Source organism: Megalops cyprinoides, chromosome 2, assembly GCF_013368585.1.
Source record: "Megalops cyprinoides isolate fMegCyp1 chromosome 2, fMegCyp1.pri, whole genome shotgun sequence".
Classification (NCBI taxonomy): Eukaryota; Metazoa; Chordata; class Actinopteri; order Elopiformes; family Megalopidae; genus Megalops; species Megalops cyprinoides.
In genome coordinates, this window is record NC_050584.1 from 9864893 (window position 1) to 9887888 (window position 22996).

Genomic DNA, 22996 nt, shown 5'->3' on the forward strand with positions numbered 1-22996 from the left:
ATCGCTAACAGAATGCACTAAGGCAATTTCCAGACTATTCCCTTTGAGATTTTACTCCATCACCTTTTTTTTTAAATCTACAACATACCAGTGTTATTTCAATGTTGTACACAGGGCAATCAAAACAGAGACCAGATTGTCATCAAATGTCATATTTATTTAGGTGGGATACAAGTGTTAAAGGATTTTCATGGTATTACCTGTACTCTGAGAGTTCACTGTCAAACTGCACATTGCTCTGTTGAACCACGTTGAGATTCTCATCCACGGCAATCACCTTCAGCTAAAATGAAGGTCAAAATGTCTTTTAAGAGGAGAAGTTTTTCTGTGTTACAGGGGAGATTCAAACTGCACTGACAATTAAAGTACATATACACACAGACTACATATGGATATAAATAGAGGGGGTCGGTGATTAGCGGTGCAGACCTAAAGCATCTCGATGGTTACATTAAACTCACTGCAAATGGGTAGTAACAAACTAGGGTACTAAAAATTCAAAGTTACATCACTTGGCAAAGTTCCTTCTGCCAAGCGCGAAGTTCGCTGCTAATCTCAGTAAACTTGACTGGAGGTTCTACGGTATTACGTGGAACATAACCATATTAACAGCGTATGCCACAACACAACATCTTCCAGTTGAGGTGCAAACACAGTATTTTCAACTGTTTAAAAGATTTACGAAAACATGGGTGAACTTGTCGAGATAACACTTAAAGCAAGTTTCCTCGACAGCCCCTTACAGCCCTGCAGCAAATAGATGCAGCTTCTATCCTTATGTTTCTTCCGTGTTTACTACATCTACGCATATTACTCAAGCCCCATAACACATTGTAAAAAGAACGGCGTAATTATGTGAATGACCTGGCCATACCTGTTGGGTACTGAAATCAAAACCCAGATAACAGGAATCGGTAAACGCAGCCATGGAATATCAGCCACACGATGACGCGAAGCTCTGCGCCCGTGTTGTGCTACTTGAAAGAAAAAATTTAAAGGAACCGTATCAAAAATGACGCGGAGGTTTCAGCGTATTTTAATTGCATGTGGTGCTTATATAATACATTCTTCGTAGTCAGTTGAACTTTTGCGACGTAATCAATCTATGAACAGGGTGATGATGCAAAGAAGTGAGCTGCCTTTACTCTGTACCGTTAAACCCAAGGAAATGACTGTCATTAGTAAAACAATTCGAGGAAGTGGAGTTTTGCTGAAATCTCAAAACTAATGATGGCCATCCTCTACTACTCTGTTGCATTCACCCTTTCTTTTCTGTAATGCTGCGAAAGCCAGATTATATTTGGTTTAAACTGTGAACAGCCACTCCCCGTGGATAACAAAACTCCAGTGGCCGATCCAAGCTCACTGTTCTAACTCAGTATAGCCTCTTTAACATGTCCTTTCTATTGGAGCTTGTTTGGAAGATAGCCATATGCGCCTCATATATTGCATAGCGCGCAACCTTTGTCACTAACACATGATGAATTATGTGATTATTACACTCTAAGCAAAAGTAATTACACAGTGTATATATCATGCAAAAAAAAATTATACTTGGCCTATCCCAATTTTACAGTGAAATCCGGGGCAAATGGTTGTGGCCATTCAGTTTTTACACTGAGTTAATGCAAATGTTTACAACATATTTGAGGGTTACCATTTACATATTTAAATCATTTCAAACAGCAGGTGGTTGAGCACAAAAGCAGTTAGAGGTGGTGTTAGTCATGTGGTCTTCCTTTCTTGTGATGCCGTTAATGAATCTACAGAATATTGAAACAGGACCCACCCATTACTCCAACACTGGTGTGTCAACATCCAGCTTGCTCTTGGTGGAGAAGAGTCTGCCTTAGAGATGCATGTTTCAGAGAACAGCAATAAAACAACACAAGCATATTATGCAGATTTATGAAATATTTATCTTTTATTGGGAATCTTCATTTCACTCCAATACTGAAAGAAAAATTACAGTGTTCTGCACAGGGTGCACCATATCATCATATCGACTTGTATAAGGATGTGCAAAATTCAACCTACATGAACATATTTCAACTATAAATATAAATGTATTCCATTCCGATTTCATGAGATTCACTCTCCGCTCGTTCTATATTTGACCCCCTTCAATGGTGGTCCATATTTGATATCTCTTTATAAGGTAAAGTTTGTTTCAATTGCAAACAACATTTCGTCTGTCCAACGATGTTTGTTCACTCTGCGGTAAAGGCAAATTTATTTACCCATTTCCCTCTTCCCTCTGTTCCTGCTTTTGTCAAAAAAGAGCAACCTCCAAGTGTCTTCCTTTGTTTGCTTTTCGTAGTCTTTCCTACGTGCAAGTGCCAAGCTAAGTTTCGAACTTCCGAAGCACATTTTCTCAGCGCAGGAACAATATGCCCTAAGACGTTACAAATGGCAGGTAATCGCTTAAAAAAGTCAGACATTTGACGAGAATTAGGATCGATGCAAGCCAAAGAGGAGGATGGTATCACGTTGCTGTTTAAGTTTGACGTGTTCGTGGGAACAGGTGATAAGGTCTTGTAAATTAGGTGGGGGAACTAAGGACGTGAGTCATTTTTGTGGAGAGGACCGAACAGAAGCTGAGGCGGATTCAGCCAGGATGGACATTGCACTTTTGAAAGAACAGTACAATTGGATTAAAGAGAAACAAAAGCTCCAAACTCGTGTTGTTTTATTCAAAAAAGGTAAGCATTTTAGGTAGCACCACAGATATCATGTTTAAAACCGGCGTAATGTTTCCATCACGAGCAGTCTCTACTTAGGCTGTACAGGAAGTATGTCGCTTTTGGAAATTTTAAGATAATTTATGTATTATTACTATTATTATTAGAGTAAGTAATTAAAACTCATAATAGTAACTTGGGTAACTTGTTCATCTACTCCAAACGTAAACGTAAAGTTGTTCATGTACTGTAAACAAAAATGAAGTCACAGTGTCAGTACTGAGCCTGTGATTTGCCTATACCGAAAAAAAGGCAGTTTTAATTTATTCCTGTCGAAAGTGTGTCTATTATAGACTACATTTTACAACAGAGGTAATTATAGCAATCTACGTTAGGTTATAGCATCTTAAGTTTTTATATGTTGCATAATTAGTTTTTGGATATTTCCTTTTTAATATAATATAGAGTGGTGGTTTAGATGTGACAGACATAGCGAAGAATTGAACCACATCTGTTTTCCCCAAACGTACGTAGGTGTAGTGCCGCATGTTAAAGGATCTAGAACCCCAAACAGGAAGTGACCTTCTCTTCATATGATTGTTATACTGCATCAGTCTTAAATTCGGTTACTCCTGACAGTACTGCCCTCACCAGGGAGACTCCTTGGTCCATATACTATGATATTAAATGCCACGTATCCCGCAGCTAACGTTAATGTACAGTCTTTGACGGTGGCTATCTGAAAATAACTTTCATAGACCTATGCTACACATGGATTTTTACTTGATCAACAGGCCAATGTGTCAATGTTTTCCTTAAGTGCTTGTCTTCTCAGGAATTCCTGTTTGCAATCTCAAAGTGCCAAATGCATTATTAGCATTGGTCTATTGCCAAGTGAAAGAGTTTGCATAGATCTCAGATAATCATATTGAATTGATTATTTACCCCCTCCCTTCCACAGCACCTGACAATGAAGAGATTTGTGGCAAGGCCCTCGTCAATATGGTCCCTGTGAGCCAGGAAGTGAGAAACCCCAAAGCTTTTGAGGAACAGATGCCAGTCAAAGAGATACAATTTAATTTTGTTGATGACCTTGATAATGACAAATCTCCTTGGCGCACACACTTAGGAATCCATCGCATGGCCTGTACAGTTAAAGCATCAGATTCCAGCATTAACAGAACTCCACCAAGCCTGACAAGGAAGCTTGCAACGTCCAAAGACTTTTCTCAGGAGTGCACAGAGCCCCAAGAAGCAGAATCTTTTGCCTCAGCAAAGCTGAATGGGCCCCAATGCATTGATAGTGGAGGCAGGACCGAGCAAGTCACATTGATCTCTAGAAAGTTGTCCACAAGTGAAGCCTTGTCAAGACAGCTCAGTGCTGGAGCACACCGACCCTCCAACTCTCAATACTACCCTTTCCCTCAGCGGAGAGCCCCAAAGAAATCGGAGGCTGCTCGGCGCCTCGGAATGTATTCATCATTTTAATTAACCCAAGTCTAAAAGTGGCTTTACTGAGGACTGCAGCAAGTGGTATGCCATCCATGTAAGCCCTGAAAAGCATGAATACACCCTTTTGCTTTCAGAAACACTTTTCAGGAGAGAAGAAAACTCGGTGGCTAATCATCTATCCCCAGTACATGCTCTGGAGACGATGCATACAGTGGAACTGAAGTTAATGTGAGCAGCCTTTAAAAGGACAAGAAGTGCCACAGAACTTGTATGTCTAACAAGATGAGATTTCCAAATAAGCAATGGTCCAGGAAGTCAAATAGTCATTTAATCTTTACACATGCAGTTTAATGCAAAGAGTGAACTAAAATCCTTTGAAGCTTTAAAGTTTTCTGAAGGTGCCCATCTATAAGAGTAGCAAAAACTGAGTGAAACCCAGTTATATTAATCCTCGCTTATCTTATCTTAGAAGACAAATGTCCTCTTTTGTTTGTAAGACTGGAACATATGCCAAAGATGCATTGTTTATTCATTTTCTGTTGTACATGTTTTTCACTATGAGAGTGAAATAAAGAGTATTATGAACACGTGATTGTCTACAGCATGTTATTTTGTTTATGATACACAAAGTTAACTTAATGTATGTTCAGGTAAGTGTCCAGCATCTTGCAATGAATGTTGTATGCATGATTCGTGTATTTGGAATGAAACATAACCATGCCCCTGCAAATGAAGATGTGTGGAGTGGGTGAAATGGAGAGACAGTGCAAATATATAATTCACATATGTGCAGCAGCAAACATTTCATCATTGTGTCAATAATATGACATTTGTAGATGAGGGTTCCTAGTAAAATTACCACAAAGACGAACCATCATTTATCACCACTGAACTACCATAACATCATATCTCAGAGTGAGAGGGAGTGATAGGGAGGGAACATAGTGTCCGATTACATTTTTTAGGGATACAGCAATAATGTAATTTAATATCTGCATAACTCCAGTGCCATCTTGTGGCTGTTGTTTAGGGCAGGGGTACAAGAATATATGTCGTCTGTCTGACAGTAAATCTGCTGTAGCCGAAGAATATATACTTGTCCTTCATGTACATAGTAATGTAAAGTAATGTAAAGTAAATAGGAAAAATATTTTTGCAATCATGTTAATGTTAATATTAAAATTTTAGATGTATATAATTTTAGCTGACTACCTGTGAAATATTCTACCTGTGAAATATTTTTATTTTATTGTATTTACAATCATACAAAATGGAAATTGGCCAGCATTTTTAGTCATTAATATGTGTATCTCAGAGATTTCACAATACTTTTTTTGTACTCTGCATGACCTATACTTGGTAGCCTATTTCTTTTGCCTCTGAGCTCACACACATTTTTTTCTGTCAGAATGAACAGATTTAGTGGAACATCCGTACATCTGACTGTTCAGAGTCCAGCCATAACTTTTTAAAATGTTCCCTCTCAAAAATCACCTAGTGAATCTGCAATTCTCTGACATTCAGTGAAAGTATTTTAGTGCATTTTGGTTAGAAATTGAACATTCTGTTCCTTTCTTGTTGCTTAATTCAAAAGCCGAGGTTGGAGAGGCCCAGTCGTCTTTGCAATATATGAATACATCCTCAGATAGTCTATCCAGAGCACTTGAAGAGCCCTGGATCTACGTATTGCCCGCTACGAACTGTTGCAAGTGCATTGGCAGCGGAGTTTGATTTGAATGAACCTATTTGCTTGCCGTAGTCGGGAAGTCAAGGGACAAAAACCCCTAACAATAACAATCTAGCAGTGCGCACTGACTAACAACGGGAAGGTAAGGCTACCAACCACGCTGCATTTAATGGTACATGATTTAAATTCCACAAAACGAAAGTCGAAGGTGAAGACAATTTACAAAAATGATGCCAAAGATTGTATAATGTCAGCTAGCTAGTTAGCTAACTTGCTATTCATCGTGACCCATCAAGTTCGCCTAACGTCACATCACTCTTAGCTAGGTTAGTTTGCTTCTTGGAGTTCCCCCGCCTGTCACTGCCATTTCAACAGTTTCATTTTCAGTTTAGTTAACGTTAACGGTCTTTCGTTTTCTTCTTTCAGCTTTAGAAGTTTGAAAATGGCAGAAGAACATATCCAGTCGAAGCTGAAAACTCTTCTCAAACAAGAGAAGATTCAGCTTTGGAATCCTCCTTTCACAACTGGCAACAACGAGGCTGGACAACAACCGATAAAGGTAGATACAGCTAAGATATCTAACGCAGCTGAGCTAATGGCTGAGCTTTTCGTTAATTAGCTAGCTGTTAAGTTAGTTTAGAGTAGATAATACTGATCGGAATATGATATCACGTAGCCAAATCTTGCTAGTTAACAAGTGACTTCAGTTACTTAAGGTTATAATTTTGCTTTGGTAGAAGCTGGGTAGCTAGCTGGTTATTAGTTGAAGACGTGAGTTGTTGGGAGTGTTTGGTTAAACGAAAGTAGATGTCATTGTTTAGTTAAAGGTGTTCATATAGCTAGCTATCCGTTTTATTTCTGTGCATTAGAATTCTGGTCTTAAATTAGTAACACAGAGAGTTATTCAGCTTTATTGATTGATTAATTGTTTGAGACATTTATATTGGGCCACACTTAAGATGGCTAACTGATAAACTATGGAGCTACCTTCACTAAGTGATAATCACAAAACACCTTAGTCGACATATTTGCTTCCATGAAATCACCTTCAGTTGAGGAAAAAAAATGACATCAAGAATGGATTGTAAGATCCTTATACGTACCAGTTTATTACAAAATTCCCACCTCTGTTCGTTTAAACAGGATGTGTTTATCAGACAGACATCGAGCCAACCGATACACACCATGATGGCGCTACTTGTCTTAATTTAGTCCCAGTCTTCGTGCATGATTTAATGTTACTTCTGGGTTGAACAGCCAAAACGCCATTTGAAAAATGCTTTTGATTAAATGGAGAGATTTCAAATAATGATTGGTGTTCATCATTATTCATAATTTAGCTGAAACGAAAAGTTGGACCAGAGTTTGGAAACAGCTGTTTATGTCACTCAGGCGAATATGTTTCCGACTAACTTGCAGCAGACGGAGGTTAGCTGTAGCCGCTTACATTATAACAATACACATATCGTATGTGCAGTTTCATTCAGCAAAGAATTGCACACAGAGTTTAGTAGTACTAGCAGTTTCAGCCATGATATGGTATAAACCATATAAACTGCTGGCATTGAAAAATGAAAGTATGATAGAGTGCTTTCCTTTCTTCACCACCACAGACATACTTAGGAAGTTCCCTGATTTTCATGGAGTGTACAAATTAATTAACATGTAATTGCCCTGTGTTTGTTTTAGGAGTTGGCAGGCAAATATGCCTCCATTGTGGGATTTTCTGTCTCTGATGTTGAAACGGCTTTGGAAACTATCAGATCCCAGGCTGTCAAGAGAGGCAAAGGAAATAACACCTACAAGGAAACATGCGTGGCCACACTGGAGCTCAGTCTGCCAAAGGAATTGAGAGAGGTATCAGATGATCCAGATTCTGTAACACAAAGTGCATTCAGTATGTGGATATCTTTTTTTAATTACTTTTATCGCTCAGGAGTTATCAGATAGCTAGAGGTCCTGTTCTTTGGAGCCACACTGTCACGTACAACACTTTAGGAGTTGTCTATACCTACGTGCATGTGTTCGGTTAATACATCCATATGCGTCACATTCCAAGATCTTTTTGAATACTTCTGTGATTTTAGGATAACAAGAGAAAGAATTATTTGGAGACCAGACTGGATGTTACTGCACAAGATTTAATAAACAAGTAAGTGAGGATGATTGGATTTGATTTGTGTGATAGTCGCTGTTTTAATTTTTCATTGCATGCACCAGAAGAAATGATTGTTTTCGAAATGATGCTGTGTTATTCCTTGTCAAGCCATTTACGGCTTTGAGTAATGAAGTCGTAAGTCTAATAGAAGTCATCCTGTTTGCTGATACACTGTTGTCATCTTTTAGGATACATGAACAATATGGACTCAAGTACATCAAGTTAATTGTTAAAGGAAAGACACTGACATCTGGTATGTGCCCTTTTGTTAAAGGCATCATATTGGGTCTTTTTGGTACTCAGATGTGACCAGTTAAGTTTTTTTCTGAAATTCTCTGTCTGTTTATGCACAGGTAAGAGGCTTGATGAACAGAATGTGAAACACAATGCCAAGGTGATGGTCTTAAAGCTGAGTGAACCGGAGAGCATGCAAATGATGAAGGAGGAAGAGGAGAGGAACGAAAGCGTGAAGAGGACAGAGAAGGGGTTCCAGATTCTGTCCGAGAGAGGTGAGCTTTGGATCGCCGCACATACACCAGCATTGCGAATGTTTCATTGCTTCATCATTAGGGAAGGGCAAAAAACATAATAAAGTAGTTTACTACAAAATACAGTATACCCCTGTGCTAAATGTAAGAAAATAAAAAAAATACAGATGTGAGAGAATGAAAAAAAAAAAAAAAAAAAAAAAAATTCCCTGGAAGCATGCTTTTATGCGTAGTTTAAAAGACTTGTCCGTTCTTCTCAAAGGGGAGTATCAAGTAAGAATGTATCAAGTGGTGTTCTAGAGCATCAACAGGTATTTAGCTAGGTAGAAATGATGGCAACCTGTCTGATTTGCTTACATTATCAGATAACACAAGTGTGGCACTAAAAGTACTGAGCTTATGAAGTGCTCAGTATCAAACCTTAACAGCATTCTATACCCTCTAAAATATCTTTACTTTTACACTTCAAATGGTAGCAAATCAAGATTAACTTCCTAGCTAGCTACACCTCCCACCACAAAAATTACAAGGTGATGAACGAATCATATTGATTACAAAACGCAAGTTTGTGAACCTATCGGGTGAACAGAGATGGAGCAGAGAGAGAGGGAGATTAATACGACAGTGCATCCAACCTCGTATTACAATATCTGAAAAGTTAAGTTGTCTTTCACTGGGTTAATAAGTCATGAAAGTGTTATTTTTAAATTATCCAGATGATGACCTGTAAACCAGATGAAAACCAGTGTACCCACTGCTGTTTTAATTGGTCCTCTAATACGTGTTGTGCCTCTCATCCTTTTGTAGATGGCAGCGATGACCCTGAAACCACTCCTTTCCTGGAAATAGCTGACCAGAAAGGCAATCCCCTCAGAATCCCACCCAGTGAGAAAAAGGTAGCCAATGTGGTAGTCAGGTATGCTTGCAGTTTGATTTACCCATGAGATTAGAAGGTGTGATGTTTGCGTTAAATGCTTTTGGGTGAATGTCTGTAGGCTCTGATCTTGGCCATGGGCTTCCACGAGAAGGGCAGAGGCTTAATGAAGAAGAAGAACTATGAAACAGCACTGTGCCATTTACTGCAAGCTGACCAACAGTTCAGGTAAGAACAGAAGGCCGGACTGAATTTAAAACATCCTTTTGAAGTGTCAGGTGTTAGTGCAGATTTTAGCACAGAACCAGAATGTGATTAACTAGTAAAAAAAAAAAAAAAGGAAGGTTGAAGGAATTTTATTGTGTTGTGACCGATGTGTCACTGTCCCGCATTCCTTTCTCTCCTTCCTGCACAGTAAGTGTGGCTCCGTTCTGCTGAACACTGTGGACAATTATGCAGTGCTGCAGCTGGACATTGTGTGGTGCTATCGAGCCCTCGGGGCCCTGTCCCACCTGGAAGACAGCAAACAGAGGCTGCAGAAAGCAGAGGCCTGCTTCCTCAGGTGCTACGGAAAGCAGAAAGAGAGGCTCCTGCAAATCAAGGTTCATTGTGCTTTATTAAGAGAATTTAAGCGTTGATGTAATTAATGTATTTTTCCTATACTGGATTTTTCTTTGCCTTTAACTATTTTAGCTTGTAGTGTTTCTCTGAATGTAGTCATCACTGTGGATCATGGGTACATCTAGTGATGTATCAAAGCTATTATCCATCTTTTTTTTTTTTTTTTATCAAAACGTCAATTCCACATTTTTACAGGATATTGTCTGCTTGAGGGGAAAAACTTGGAATTGAAAAAGTGTTTTTATTAGTTGCTTATGTGATGGATCTGCTTGTTTGAGTTTAAAAGCACAATAGAAAGTTGGTTCTTTGTGATTGTCAGGGGAACACGGGACGGGAGGAAGTGCTTTTTCTGAGACTGTACCTGCTGCAGAGTTTGCTGGCATACTTGGAAGGCGATGAAAAAGTGGCCACGGAGAAGTTAAATGAGGTAGTACTTCAGGCAGAGCTTGCAAATGAGTCTCTCCAGCATTGATGAGAACCAGTGTACACTGGGGGGGGGGGTGCTTTTAATGTCAGAATGTGAGTGCCTGTGTGCTTACCTGTCTGTTGGGAATGGTGCTGCAGGTGGAGGATCTGTATGGGCGCCTCTCCTTGGACCCCAACAAAATGACAGACCTGATGAGCCTGGGTTACACTGAGCAGGAGGCGCGGCTTGGCCTGAGGGCCTGCCAGGGGAACATCAATGATGCCGCCCTCCACATCAGCCAGAGGAGAATGGTAGACCCGCCTTGTCTCAGACAGACAAAGAGATAAAATGGAGCAGAGTTATAAATGCGGTCAGCACTGTTACCATATAATCTCAGAGGTGCTCCTGTCCTGGTCCCTTAGAGCTGCACTGTCATCCAGACACTTGGCGATCAAATCAGGTCGTTGCTGGCCTTAATCGGTCTTAATACACACATGTGATCAGGCACAATTTAGAGGAACATAAAACTAAATCTGCTTTCCAGGCCGAGAGCTGTTCATGTTACCAGTCTATAAAAATGTATCTAATGTGGCATTGTTGTGGACTGCTTATTTTGTCACTGCTAATGCCCGTGTCATCCAGGAAAAGGAGGAGATGAAGCAGAAGGAGAGGGAGAAGAGGAGAAGGCGCCTGGAGGCTATTAACACCCTGGCAGAGCTGGGCTACTCCAAGAAAGCCGCGGCAAAAGCACTCCACCAGACCGAGGGGGATGTAGACAAGGCTTTCCTGGTGAGTGGCACCTGCAAGACTCCTCCCATTGAGAAGCGATGAGAAACAGGCAAAAATGAAACGTATTATTTTACGCTACAGGTTCTTCTGGACTCGGGCCGTCCTGGTGGGGCTGCTAACAACAACGAGGGAAATGATTCTGACCCGGACAGACAAGGCAAGATCGATCAGGTGAGCGGGGGCTGTGCTCATATCACAGTTTCACTGCATTTTACAAAAAGATCATGGACAAGGTGGTAATGATTTTATGTGAAACTACTGGTAGCATCCAAAACATCAGAGAACTTGAGTGATCTCTACAATTTGTGTGTACCCATTTGGCATGGTGCTTAACTGAAGCACTATCTGCCTGTCCATGTTGCTTACTGTGTTACAGTTGGTGTATCTGGGCTTTGAGCGGGAGACAGCCGAGGCGGCTCTGAAAATTACCAAGGGCAATGTCCAGCTGGCCTCTCAGTTAATACAGGAACACCACGGCACTGTGCCACCAGAACTTCTGTCCCCCTCACCCCCCTCTTCACTGTCTGAGGAGCCCAGCACCTCCTCAGAGTCAGCAGGTGAGTCTTGAACTTCTTCAGGACAGTCTGTCAGGCCTGTAGAACGCTGGGGTAGGCTTTGCTCTCCATTTGAGCTACCCTCAGTGTTTGATTTTTGCATGGACCCCTAGGTTCACAGAAAAGTGTGAAAGGCTGCTAGGCTAGCCAAACTTGAGCCTGTTTTCATTTAGTCTTTGTCTAAGTTCTGAAAGCCTTTTCAAATCCAAGAAAATGGCATGGATTGTGCCATTTATTTTAATTCTCGTGACAGAATGCATCAAGCATAAAATGAGTCTTAGTGTAATTTCAGAGGAAAAAAATATCAGTTTTTATGTTCGTCCAACCTCTGTCTGTCTCTCTGTCTTTCTGTTGCTGTGGAGAGACAAGCCTGACAGCCTTTGCTCATCTTGCAGGGTCTGGGGGAAGTGTAGGGGAAGATCCCATGGAGGTGGACCTAGTGAATGAGGTCCTAGAGGACATCCCCAAACATGAGGAAGATTACCTGGACCTCACTCTGGAGGAAGAAAGCGAGGTCATGGCTGAGATGAGGTCATACCTCGAGAAGTACCAAACGTCTTCGAGCTAGACATTGTCCAGTCGTTTGGAAATGGACACGTGTCAAACTCTGGTCTCATGATGGTTCTACATGCGAATTTGGTTTACTCACCTGACAGGATCATAGCAGCACCTATTTAAATCGCAAAGCCTGGAGATGTATTTATTGTAGATCTCAGCGCCCGATCAACGTTATAATTGATGGCTAAAACAAACAAACAAAATCTTATCTCCACTGCCCATCTGGAACCAAGTTTGACACTTTCATTTTCATGCTGCAGATTCTCTGGTGTTTGGTGATGCACTTTACCCCAGCAATCAGAATGTTTCACTTTCAAGTCTCTATTTTTGCAAGTTTCATACATTGATTATACAATGCACATTTATGTATAATTCTCTAAAATGAAGTACATTGATAGTTTTGTTCCAGCTTTATTTTTGCCTCAGACCAGAGAATAATATGGTGATAACATTTTTCATCTGAATTATGAAATTTATGTTATAGCTATAATTGCTTACAGAGGTATTCTTTTATTTATGCGTCTTTACTTTGGCAATCTTTTGACATCCATTTATGTTATGAAGTTTAATTTTGACATAATTTCAACATGCCCTGGTCCATGGTGCCAAATGCAAAGTTCAGGTTGGTCGTCTTCTTTCTTCTAAATTGTTGGCAGCTTATTTGAAAGACAATGTTTTTTTTTCTGGAAATACAGTAATAAATACCCAATTTTGTTGACATTTTAATTGCCAACCTTTAAAAATGAGTGGAACTTTGTGTTTTGTGTGAATCGGGTTCTCATATGTTGATAGTCAACAATCACGTTCAATTCCCACGGTACTTTATTCAGTACAGTGCAACAGAAGGAGAAACGGTAACAGAAACCTGCATTAAAAGATATGATGATAGGTAAATGATAGGTACCACAAAAAGGAGTGGCAACATAAGATCATGATATAGATTACAAGTAATATGACAGGAAAAGAATGGCGTGAAGTAAAGATGCCTGCATTTCAGCTCCAATTAAGTGAAATGACCAGTTACATGCAACACGTGATGGCACATATAGAATGAAAACAAATGACACCAATATTAAAAAGTCAGCAGAGATAATGTCAAGATAATAGAATGGTGCAACAGCATTAAAATGCAATTCCATTTGTTCAATGTGAAACTGAAACGGTAAAATAAGGTTCTGTAGGAGCTGTGTGCTGCAGGTAAATTCAGTTTTCTTGGACTTGCTTATGTGCAGTGGATTCACTTTAAAGCTGAGGTAGGTAGCGACTGCAAAATCCTTTCCTTCCAAAACAGAATATGATATAACACATACATCCATTTCTCTTTGTATTTATTTAAATTCATTTTAAGCAGCATATATCGTTTTTAAACGGCAAAAAAAACATTTTAACAGCATTTTAAACAGTTTTAACATGTCACTGTGCTGCATTTGTTTCGATGTGCAAAATGCAAACATAGGAGGGGACCATGGAATACAGCACAGGGGACAAAATCCTTAAAATTACGTTAGAAATAAATATAGAAAATAAAATAAAAATAGAAAATTGCAGCAGTAGAGGCAAACTGGGGCAGAAGGGATACCAGCAGCTTGGGAAAGAACTGTAAAATATATTGAAAACCAAGGTTTAATCCGGATGATTTACCTGTTTAGGACTGGAGTTACCCCCTTGGCCGGCCTACTATGTTTTTGCACATTGTGTTACTCGTGATGCCAGACTTCTCCAAGTGCCTATAGACAGCTTTTACTGAGGGTCCACAGAAGACCTGGGCATCCACATTTATTCTGTAAGCCAGCTGGTGGCACTAGTGATTTTATACTGTCTGCATATGCAGTATTTTGTAAGTGCACTGCTCAGAATTAAAAGGGCTTTTAGTCTGGATATTTAAGTCAAGATCACAAAATATACTTGCACTGTGTTACACACAAAACCATAATGGAGAATCATTAATGAGTCAGCCAGGCATAGAGGTGTAACCCTTTTTATTATGCGTTTGCAGTTTGACAGCATCCCCAACAAATTCCATCGTGTACTCAATGTACAGTAGTATTCAGGTATCAATATAATCCATATAAACATAACAACTAACAATGACGTATTGAGATCATGGTTTAAGTATTTTCTTGTGGCAGATGAAAAGCTTGCAAACAGGAGGTATCAGAGCAGAGCAGAAAAAGCAATTCTGTCAATCCTGTTTAGATGTCTTACAAAAATTTGAAAGAGTATGACTTAAGGTAATGATGCCTGATTCACATGATTCAGGTTCCCCATCAATGTTGATTTGATGATTTTGCATTGCACTGTATGTAGTTATGGCCATATAATGTGATTTATAGGACAGAGGAAATGTGATAGAGAATATTCATCATGTGCTAACACTGGTTATTTAATGAAAAGATGAAAAGGCCTAGAGTATCTATCACTTGATTTTACAGATTAGGTCACAAATAATTTCCCTTGTACTGTAAAACTTTTTCACGTAAATGGTGAAATGGTATCTTTAGGTGTGGTTTAATGCAAAAATAACAACATTCCATGATCATTACTTTATTTAGACTATATAATTTGACATAATAAACAACATATTGAACTTGACAAAAGAAAACAGCAGTTTCATGGCCATTCTTTTAAGTGCTGTGTGTTATGCTGCCTTTTAAGTCACCATAAAGGGCTTGCATCATTTGTCTTAAATGTTTTTGACTTTGATAATGGCCATGTCGTTATCCCATATTGGATGGGAATTACTGGTCAATGTATTAAATAGTCTGTAGTCACTTTTTTATTGCGATAAAGTGGTGTGCAGAAGATATCTTTGAATGAAGGTATGCTTTAAGTAGCATTATTAATAGAATAAAATCCAAATGTGCAAGAATGGGTCATGAAAAAATGGCTCAAATCAATAAAAAGTCAATCAATGAAAAACATCACTTTTTACTTTTAGCATCCCTAATCCATTAGTGCATTTCTAGCAGTACAGTCCCCCCCCCAAAAAAAATCTTAAAAAAGATGCCGTGCATTTTGGTATCAATTGCAAGCAGTTTCTTCAGTAGGATTAACTGTCAGATGTGCAACACTATGAAATATACCAGCATTTGATAAAATATTGGTTTGTTATTGCTGTTTTAATTTCCCATTTTCACTGAATAGAGGTAAAGGGCGCAGTCCATTCCAGGTGGATGAGTTTAAAAGTAGTTGACCACCCGGCGGATGGACTGGATGCTGGGGTTCTCGGCCTGCCACTCGGTGTGACTGCAGTAGTTTCCTCTCTCCACAATGTACATGCGGCCGCGGAAGTTGGGCTCCTCGTACATTACCCAGCTGTGAGGAGAAAAGGGCCAGATTATCAGAGCTCAGAGAGATCCTCCTGACACACTGATCTTTCACAGAAAAAAAAGAAAAGAATAATAATGATATCTACTTCCACAACTGAGGGAGGGCAACTCTATACTCCTACCTATGCAGGTGAGAAATTTGCATGTAACTGCTTACTGAGCAAGCATTTATTAGCTTCGAGAATTAATAAGGCTATCTTGCATTTATCATGTCACAATATTTTCACAGGACCAAAAATGAATGCTGTGTGAGAGCTTTCACAAGTAAAATTGATGTGGTAGTGTAAGGCCTTTAATTTTTTGGAACATTATTTCAAGTCTCTTTCTTCTCCAAGTCTCAGTGATACAGTATTTTTAAACTTCTTGCCTATATCACTGCTACACCAGGATTTCTTTTATCATGATAATGTTGCTTCTCCATTTTCTCCATAGTATTAACTTCAGTACTACTTGCGGTGTATGTAAAGTATATGAGTGCAGCTGACAATCATAACTGTAATGTACAACCGTCTCAATATGAATGTATGTATATACATGTTTCTGTATCCTTGTGTGCATGAAAGCATGTACGTATGTATGCTTGTAAACACATTACCACACACGTCACTCACAATATTGCCCAGATAGCTCACCCTCACATTTGTGCAGTTGCATTATTCTGTCTACATCTATATTTGTTATTGAAATTATTTATTGCTATGTTTTTAGAAGCATTGGCATCAGCTGGGATGAATTATTAGCAAGAGGCATTGATGAGTGTATCTCTTACATACAATTGGCTCACAGCTATGCAGTTCATCAGATTTACTGCAGGAAAGCTACACCTTAGTGCAAATATAATGAAGTATTTGTGACACAGATTACTATGCATATTATTATACATACTTTCAGAGTATACATCACAGGAAAGAGGAAAAGATGTCTGATCTTTGCTATATTCCGATTTTCAAATGACATCCAGAGGGCCGTTACTATTTCATGTTTCACACATGAACCTATGCATTTAAGTTACAAAGTTGAGCATCATGGCAGTGACATGCTTTCAAACTTGAGAGAATTATTAAAACACGTTTTTTGGATAGGGATTGTCGGGAGTGTCAGTCTGTAGTGATATATGTTACTCTGTGAAGAGTTGCGCTATGGTATCAAGTTTCCTAGGAAGACACAAACACACTTAAAGCAAACATAAAGCCAAGAAAAAAAAAACAGCCAACATTCCAGCAAAGTCAGTCTAACTTTACACCATTCTTCCCATGTCTTTTCAGGTAAACTTGCACCGATGTTGTAGCACTTGGCATTGAAATATCCAGTCCTACGGTTCAGGATGGGCGGCAAATGGACTGCCATTCACGAAGACAGTGTTGTGTTTCACATGTTTATTCCCTGACACTGCCCAAAATGAAAGTGTCTTTTATTCAAAACTAAGGACACACCAGCTTTGACCAATTTCTGATTTCATCATGATTTTTTTCCCCTTATTGTTTGCAGTGAGACATGCACAGCAATAATTCAGAACAAATGAGAATCACAGTGGAATGCTAGCACACAAGATGTTCTATTTCAGCTGAGGGACAGTTCTGAATCACACAAAAGTATGATTTCAGACTCATTTCTTCATAATGGCTGAACTGTTTGGATCAGCAGGGAAACGGAGACAGCAGCATCCTTAACCAGACCAGCTGTGGTTTGAATTTTGCCAGGGTTATGGGCAGCATCAGCAGGCAATTTTTAGGATGCAGGAACTTACTGTTGTGAGCTTGAACCTTGTGCTTTGTACTTCTTGGGTGTAGCATTTAACTGGAAATGCTTCATTATCAACAAGCTATACAGGTGGGCGATCAATATGAAGTATACGGACTGTTAAGATTCCGCAAATCGTATTGGTAACAATTGGAAGCTGTTACTTACGCGCCGTCACCATAGACTCTGACGGAATTGACGCAGGTCTTGGTGAAGCCCCGGCTCTGCAGGAAGGGACAGTCATCGCACAGCTCCATGCACTGTCCGGAGAAGTCGCAGCCCTCGAACAGCTCAATTCTGTAGTGCTCACCATGCTGAGGAACAGACACAGCCATCAGGGGCTCACGACATAGGCATCTCACAGAAGGCAGTAACTCCCAGTGGTGTTAACAGGGGGAACAGTGCAGTAAAGCAACATCTGCTCAAACATGAAGAATTTTTTTTTTTTTGTTCACCAGATACTTTGCTGAATGGCCTTGTATCTTTTTAGAGCATTTAAAATACATTTGGAATGCGTTGTTTTGAATCATATTTAAGTTAAGCTGCATAATAATATAGTTTATCAAGGAAAACGGTTTTAATATGGTGCAATGGCTTAAGGCTTGCTAGTCTGTTTCTGAAGTACGCAATCCTACTTGTTAACTTTTGTTATTAACGTCATGTTACTCCCTGAAGCCAAGGAATATAATATACTTGGATTCCAAAAACAACAGCTCTGACAGACTGTACATCTGACAAATCAGGCTCTATTATCTGTTAACTGATTTCATGTTTAAGTCAGACGCAACACTTTAAGAAATGATAACTATTGCTTATTGCTTAACTAAAAAAGTTTTTTATCAATTATTGTCAAAATCATGCTGGTCATGTTCTTCTAATTAACATCTTAGAGATTACATTACTTGCTGTGTAAGACTCTTAAAAAATACCATTACTTGATTAGACTGGCTCCCGCCCTGCTGCTGTACATACACAAAGCAGTGACAGTCCAGTTCAGAGCAAGAGATGGGTTTATATTTTTTCAGCCACCCTGTAGTCCACCAACACCCTGTCATCACGCCCTCATGGGCCTCACCATCCTAATGGGCCTGCAAGAGCCCATGTGGTCATTGTGGGCATTCCAGCGCTGGAACTCTGGGTACTCGCCACGTTCCAGGATGTACTGCTGGCCCTTGAAGTCAGGGTGGTCGTAGCAGATCCAGGCCCCGCTCTCCACGCGGATGGAGTTGACCCGATTCATGAAACCCCGGTCCTGGAAGTTATCGCAGTCGCCGCATACTTCCAGCTTCCACCCTGTGAAGCAGCTCCCCTCATAAAATATGATCTGGATGAAGGCAAATGGACAGCCACACAACAGCAGGGGTGGAGAATGCATAAATTAACACATATTAGAATATGTGTTACATCACATGTTCGATCACAGATTCGTTCATAGGTTTTTGGCTTCCATTAGAAATGATGCAAAGATATGATGTTAAGATTTAAAACATCTTTGCAACCAATTGTTCATGTTTATTTTGTCAACCCTGGGTGTATTAATTATGGTCTATGCCACTTACAAGCATTAAAATGCCCTGAATCAAATTTTCTAACCATTCTTTTGTCTTTTTTATTTTTACATTTTTACTGTTTTCTTTAATTCTAGCCAATGCCAATGTGCAAATGCCAATAATCCATCAGTGGAGTGCTTGTAGCATAACAGGTTTGATAATGCCAAATGTGCCATACATGTACACTGGCTTCACATATCTAAGTTCAAAAACATATGATTCCTTCTTATTGTGTGTGTAGGATAGAACTTTAATCATAAACACACTTGGCCAGAGGCAAAAAACTGACCATAAATCCAACTGGAACTGCCAAATGCCCATTCTTGTCAAGTCAGACATTCTTAAAACTGAAATTTGGTCAAGAAAAATCCAGAAAAACGTGTGGTGTTAAATGACAGGTGCCATGGATGAATGTAGTAAGATAGTGAAGGCCTCCCATTTTGATGCCAAACATCTACACCCTACAGCTTTAGCAATGACATTGGCAGGCCTCTCCCACATTGTGATGCATGTCCTTTGGGTAGTTTGTGCTCATTTGTAACAGGGACAGTGCAGTTGGGTGGCTTACTTACCTTTCCCGAGTACTGCGACATTTCCCCCTGGATGCTGTCCAACCCGAGCCACAAGTGAGAAAGTGTGACAGTCAAAAAGTTGGACACACCAATATATACGACAAGGGCAGCCCTCTGTAGTATCGCGAGGCTGACGCAACAAAGGCTCCACAATGGAGGGTTTAGAGGTTTTGCTTCATGGACAGATTCCCTTCCATTTGGCAGTGCTGATTCTGGAGTTTGGCCTGTGGACTAGCGCACAGCACAAAAGAATCTGCTTGGACGGGGTTTTGCAGTCCTGTTTTGCACATGCTATGCTTCTGTTTTGCAGCGAGTCTCCTGTCAGCCTGGGTCTGCATGCAGATCATGTTAGACATACAGGTCTGGCGTGAACTGCCAGAGGGAGCAACAGCACCCGTATGCCCCACTGTTGCCACCAGAGCACCCAGAAGCATGAGATAAGTGCTCACAAAGCCACAGATTTACCGCTTACAAGTGGTCGTGTAGAGAAGATGACAGGCTCAGGCTCCTGGGTGGGGCACTCCTATACGGGCAACTTAGATGAATGTAAATATTGTTTTATATATATATATATATATATATAAATAAACGTATACAGAATATGTATATATAATCTGTATTAAGTGCCTTGGATAAGGGTGTCTGCTCAGCAAGTCACCTGATGCAAAAATGTAAGGCAATTTCTGATATTTATAAACATGTTTTGTGCACATGACATTTCTTGAGAACCTGGCTGTATTGCTTGGCTGGACAGGTTCCACATCTTGCTTATGGTGGGCCAGAGGCGAGTGTTCATTGCACTGCAGGCATAGTATCAGGTTATTCTAGGTCATCCCCAGGTGTTCAGGGATAGCAGGTAGTTGTATGACACCATGGTTTGCACACAGTCAAGAATCAGCTAGAATCAAATGCAAGAAACGGAACAGAAGCTGGTCCCTTGATTATCCAGCAACATGAGCACCGCGACATGCAGTGTGTAAAATGTACACTTTATAAACTGTCCTTCATCAGTGTGTTTAACTGGTGAAAGGATGCATGGTAATCTGCTATTTTCCCCCCGTCAACATCACAGAGAGACAGGCTCTAATGCCTGCTAAGGGACTCTGCTGAGCAATGGATCACGGTACCCTCACTGTGACAACAACGTATAGTTTGAGGGGAAAAAAAACAGATTCTCTCTAATATATGCAGTGTACATATTAAATGATAGGTAGCACCAACTTCACAATAACACAAACATATTCAAAACTATCAGACAGGCTACAATGGTATGCCAGACATCAAAAAAGGGGAAAGACATTATTTTTAAAATGCCACTGAGTTCAGCCATATCAAGTGCTCCTAATACATTACATATTTCGTTGAATGTTTAAAGACTACATAGCATAGATTGGTGCACAGCTCACTGTCCACAGCAAGGTAAGAGACAGAGGTGTTGCTGGACAGGGATTCCCCCCTCCACTACACTGAATATGGGCTTCTTCCACTGGATCCATTAAAAGATCCTGTAAAGTGATCTCTTCAGGATCTAATCAAAACACTCAGCAGCTGGAAGCTGATGCTATCCGAGAAGGAGATATGAGAACAAGAGCTGGGCCGTGTATCGACTGATAAAAATAATTCCATTACAATCACAACCTCTCCAAGTCAGCAATTCAGAGAGCCGCAAGGACCATTAGAGGAGATTTATGCCAGAGAGGGTAGGCAATCGATAACGATAAATGCCTTTTTTTTTTTTGCTTTCCACTTCTCAAACTCTCCTGCACATCAAGTGCTGTGGAGCAAACAGCAGCAGAGGCCAATTGGTTTAAAAATCTTTGTGAAACCCTCAGATACAACACCTAAAGACTTAAAGATGTAATGGCACAATCGTCCTCATATGCAAGGCACTGCAGAAAGGGGATTGAATGCTCTTGTTAAGCCTAATTGGTCCAATTAAGTAGCTGTCTTTCTTTTACACTCATGCATTCACCAAAAACATCTCAATAAAATGTATTTTGTTTAGGTCTAAGTACAACAGAGTAGTGAGTGATTTGTTACTTTGCAACACAGATCACTTTCATTGACTGCATTATAATGAAAAGAGCAAGCATTTGATTCATGCAGCAAATTTTTCAGTGTAACCTCAATTCTGTGGGCTGATGAGCTATTTGCAATGTTATTTGGCCTTGCTGTCATGATTCATAAATTCTGTGCTGAACACTGGATGTTCCTTGCCATATGAAAATGGAAACATTTCCAAATTTCTCCGAGAGGTAGGTATTAATTCAGCGGACAAGCAACAAAGACTTCGGGTTGAATGTGTATAACACACTGCTTGTATTTCTTGGTCAGCATTTCACTTCTGGCCTCCCAGAGAAAGAGAGATCGTTCATTACAGTTCATACAGCTCATAGAAATATTACAGTACATAAAAATTTCATTTTCCCACACTTCTGTTACATCCACAATTATTTTTTATATATCTACAACAAATATTTCAAATATATTTACCTGCAAAAAGTTACTTCACCTATGATAGGGAGCTGAGGACCCAAATGTGTCCTTTATGCATCCCAATGAACACCACTTGGAAACTCACACATACACAACCACCCCACACACAGCAGTCTTATCACACCTCAAGGCCACCGCGATCACACAGAACCAGCTCAATCCAGTCTTCATCCTATCACACAACACACATTGAATCTCAGCACAGCACAGCTGATGCTCAGCACTTGCTGTACTATAACCAGTGAACTGAAATAACCCCCTCCTTTAGATTGAAATTTATGGCGATTACATTTTCCTTTAAGAGTTTTAAAAAAGGGATTAAATGTGCTGAATGAACGAAACGATATAATGTATGCATTGGTGAAGAAGCATTATTTGTAACAATAAAGCACTAATAATTGGAGAAATAATCATCTAAGTAATATCATCTTCCTCAAAGGATACAAATTAAAAACATTTTCTGTACTTTAAATCCATTTCTCTCTAATTCCAGCTGCTTTCTATTTCCACTTCACAAGCTTTCAATCCTTTTTTTCTTCTTAACATTAATTATCACCTAACAAATATGAAAGCCCGCAGGAGTGAATGTGTGAAATTGGCCAATGACAGCTCTCAGCTAAACTGACGAGGTTTTAGTATCCGTTATTCATCCTTCGAATCCAGGGCCCAGATTCAGGGTGAAAGCATTTGCATTTAAAAGTAGCTAAAAACAAATGCTTGAGGCTTTTTAAAACTGTACTTCCATCCTGCATCCAAGGATGTTGATCTAGTCACATTTTTAATCCACCATTTGCTCAAATGTCTACAGTTTTCCCATTGCTTTCAATTTCATAATTTCAATTAGTCAGCCTGGACCCTACAATAAGTATACACTAATTCTAGATTAAATGCATTTTGTAATAGAACATATATGGCAAAACATACCCAATTACATTTGTCATACATTCTAATCTCATTGCAGTGTGCTCATACCTTGAAAGGCTTAAATCTGTAGTATGTTGTATTTCTGATGATTAGTTTGGAGCAATTCAATCTATTTTT

At 39.7% G+C, this 22996-nt stretch overlaps 4 protein-coding genes across 4 annotated transcripts in view; 2 read left to right on the top strand and 2 right to left on the bottom strand.

Annotated features, from left to right (window-relative positions):
- xylb (xylulokinase homolog (H. influenzae)) overlaps positions 1–604 on the bottom strand; it is a 64861-nt gene extending 64257 nt beyond the window's left edge. Inside the window, exons 1-2 of the mRNA XM_036554128.1 lie at positions 590–604; positions 201–283 (exon numbers count right to left, since the gene is read on the bottom strand). Of these exons, the coding sequence (XP_036410021.1) occupies positions 201–283; positions 590–604 (98 nt within the window). The remainder of the gene's footprint in view (positions 1–200; positions 284–589) is intronic.
- A 1952-nt stretch (positions 605–2556) lies between these two features.
- Positions 2557–4537, top strand: LOC118795246 (uncharacterized protein C9orf152-like). Its single transcript, XM_036553620.1, has 2 exons — positions 2557–2702; positions 3643–4537. Exons 1-2 carry the CDS (start codon positions 2618–2620, stop codon positions 4167–4169), a joined length of 612 nt encoding a protein of 203 aa, XP_036409513.1. The 5' UTR covers positions 2557–2617; the 3' UTR covers positions 4170–4537.
- A 1353-nt stretch (positions 4538–5890) lies between these two features.
- Positions 5891–12970, top strand: nub1 (negative regulator of ubiquitin-like proteins 1). The gene is made up of 15 exons (XM_036521503.1): positions 5891–5962; positions 6247–6379; positions 7510–7677; positions 7908–7972; positions 8167–8231; positions 8332–8487; positions 9274–9362; positions 9462–9568; positions 9756–9942; positions 10281–10388; positions 10526–10678; positions 11010–11156; positions 11238–11327; positions 11533–11713; positions 12106–12970. The coding sequence occupies exons 2-15, from the start codon at positions 6263–6265 to the stop codon at positions 12276–12278; spliced, it is 1806 nt and encodes a 601-aa protein (XP_036377396.1). The 5' UTR covers positions 5891–5962; positions 6247–6262; the 3' UTR covers positions 12279–12970.
- A 2187-nt stretch (positions 12971–15157) lies between these two features.
- On the bottom strand, positions 15158–19627 carry crygn2 (crystallin, gamma N2). Its single transcript, XM_036522516.1, has 4 exons — positions 19460–19627; positions 18413–18661; positions 17506–17651; positions 15158–15583 (listed from the first exon to the last, which is right to left on the bottom strand). Exons 1-4 carry the CDS (start codon positions 19478–19480, stop codon positions 15448–15450), a joined length of 552 nt encoding a protein of 183 aa, XP_036378409.1. The 5' UTR covers positions 19481–19627; the 3' UTR covers positions 15158–15447.
- Between the last annotated feature and the right edge of the window lie 3369 nt (positions 19628–22996).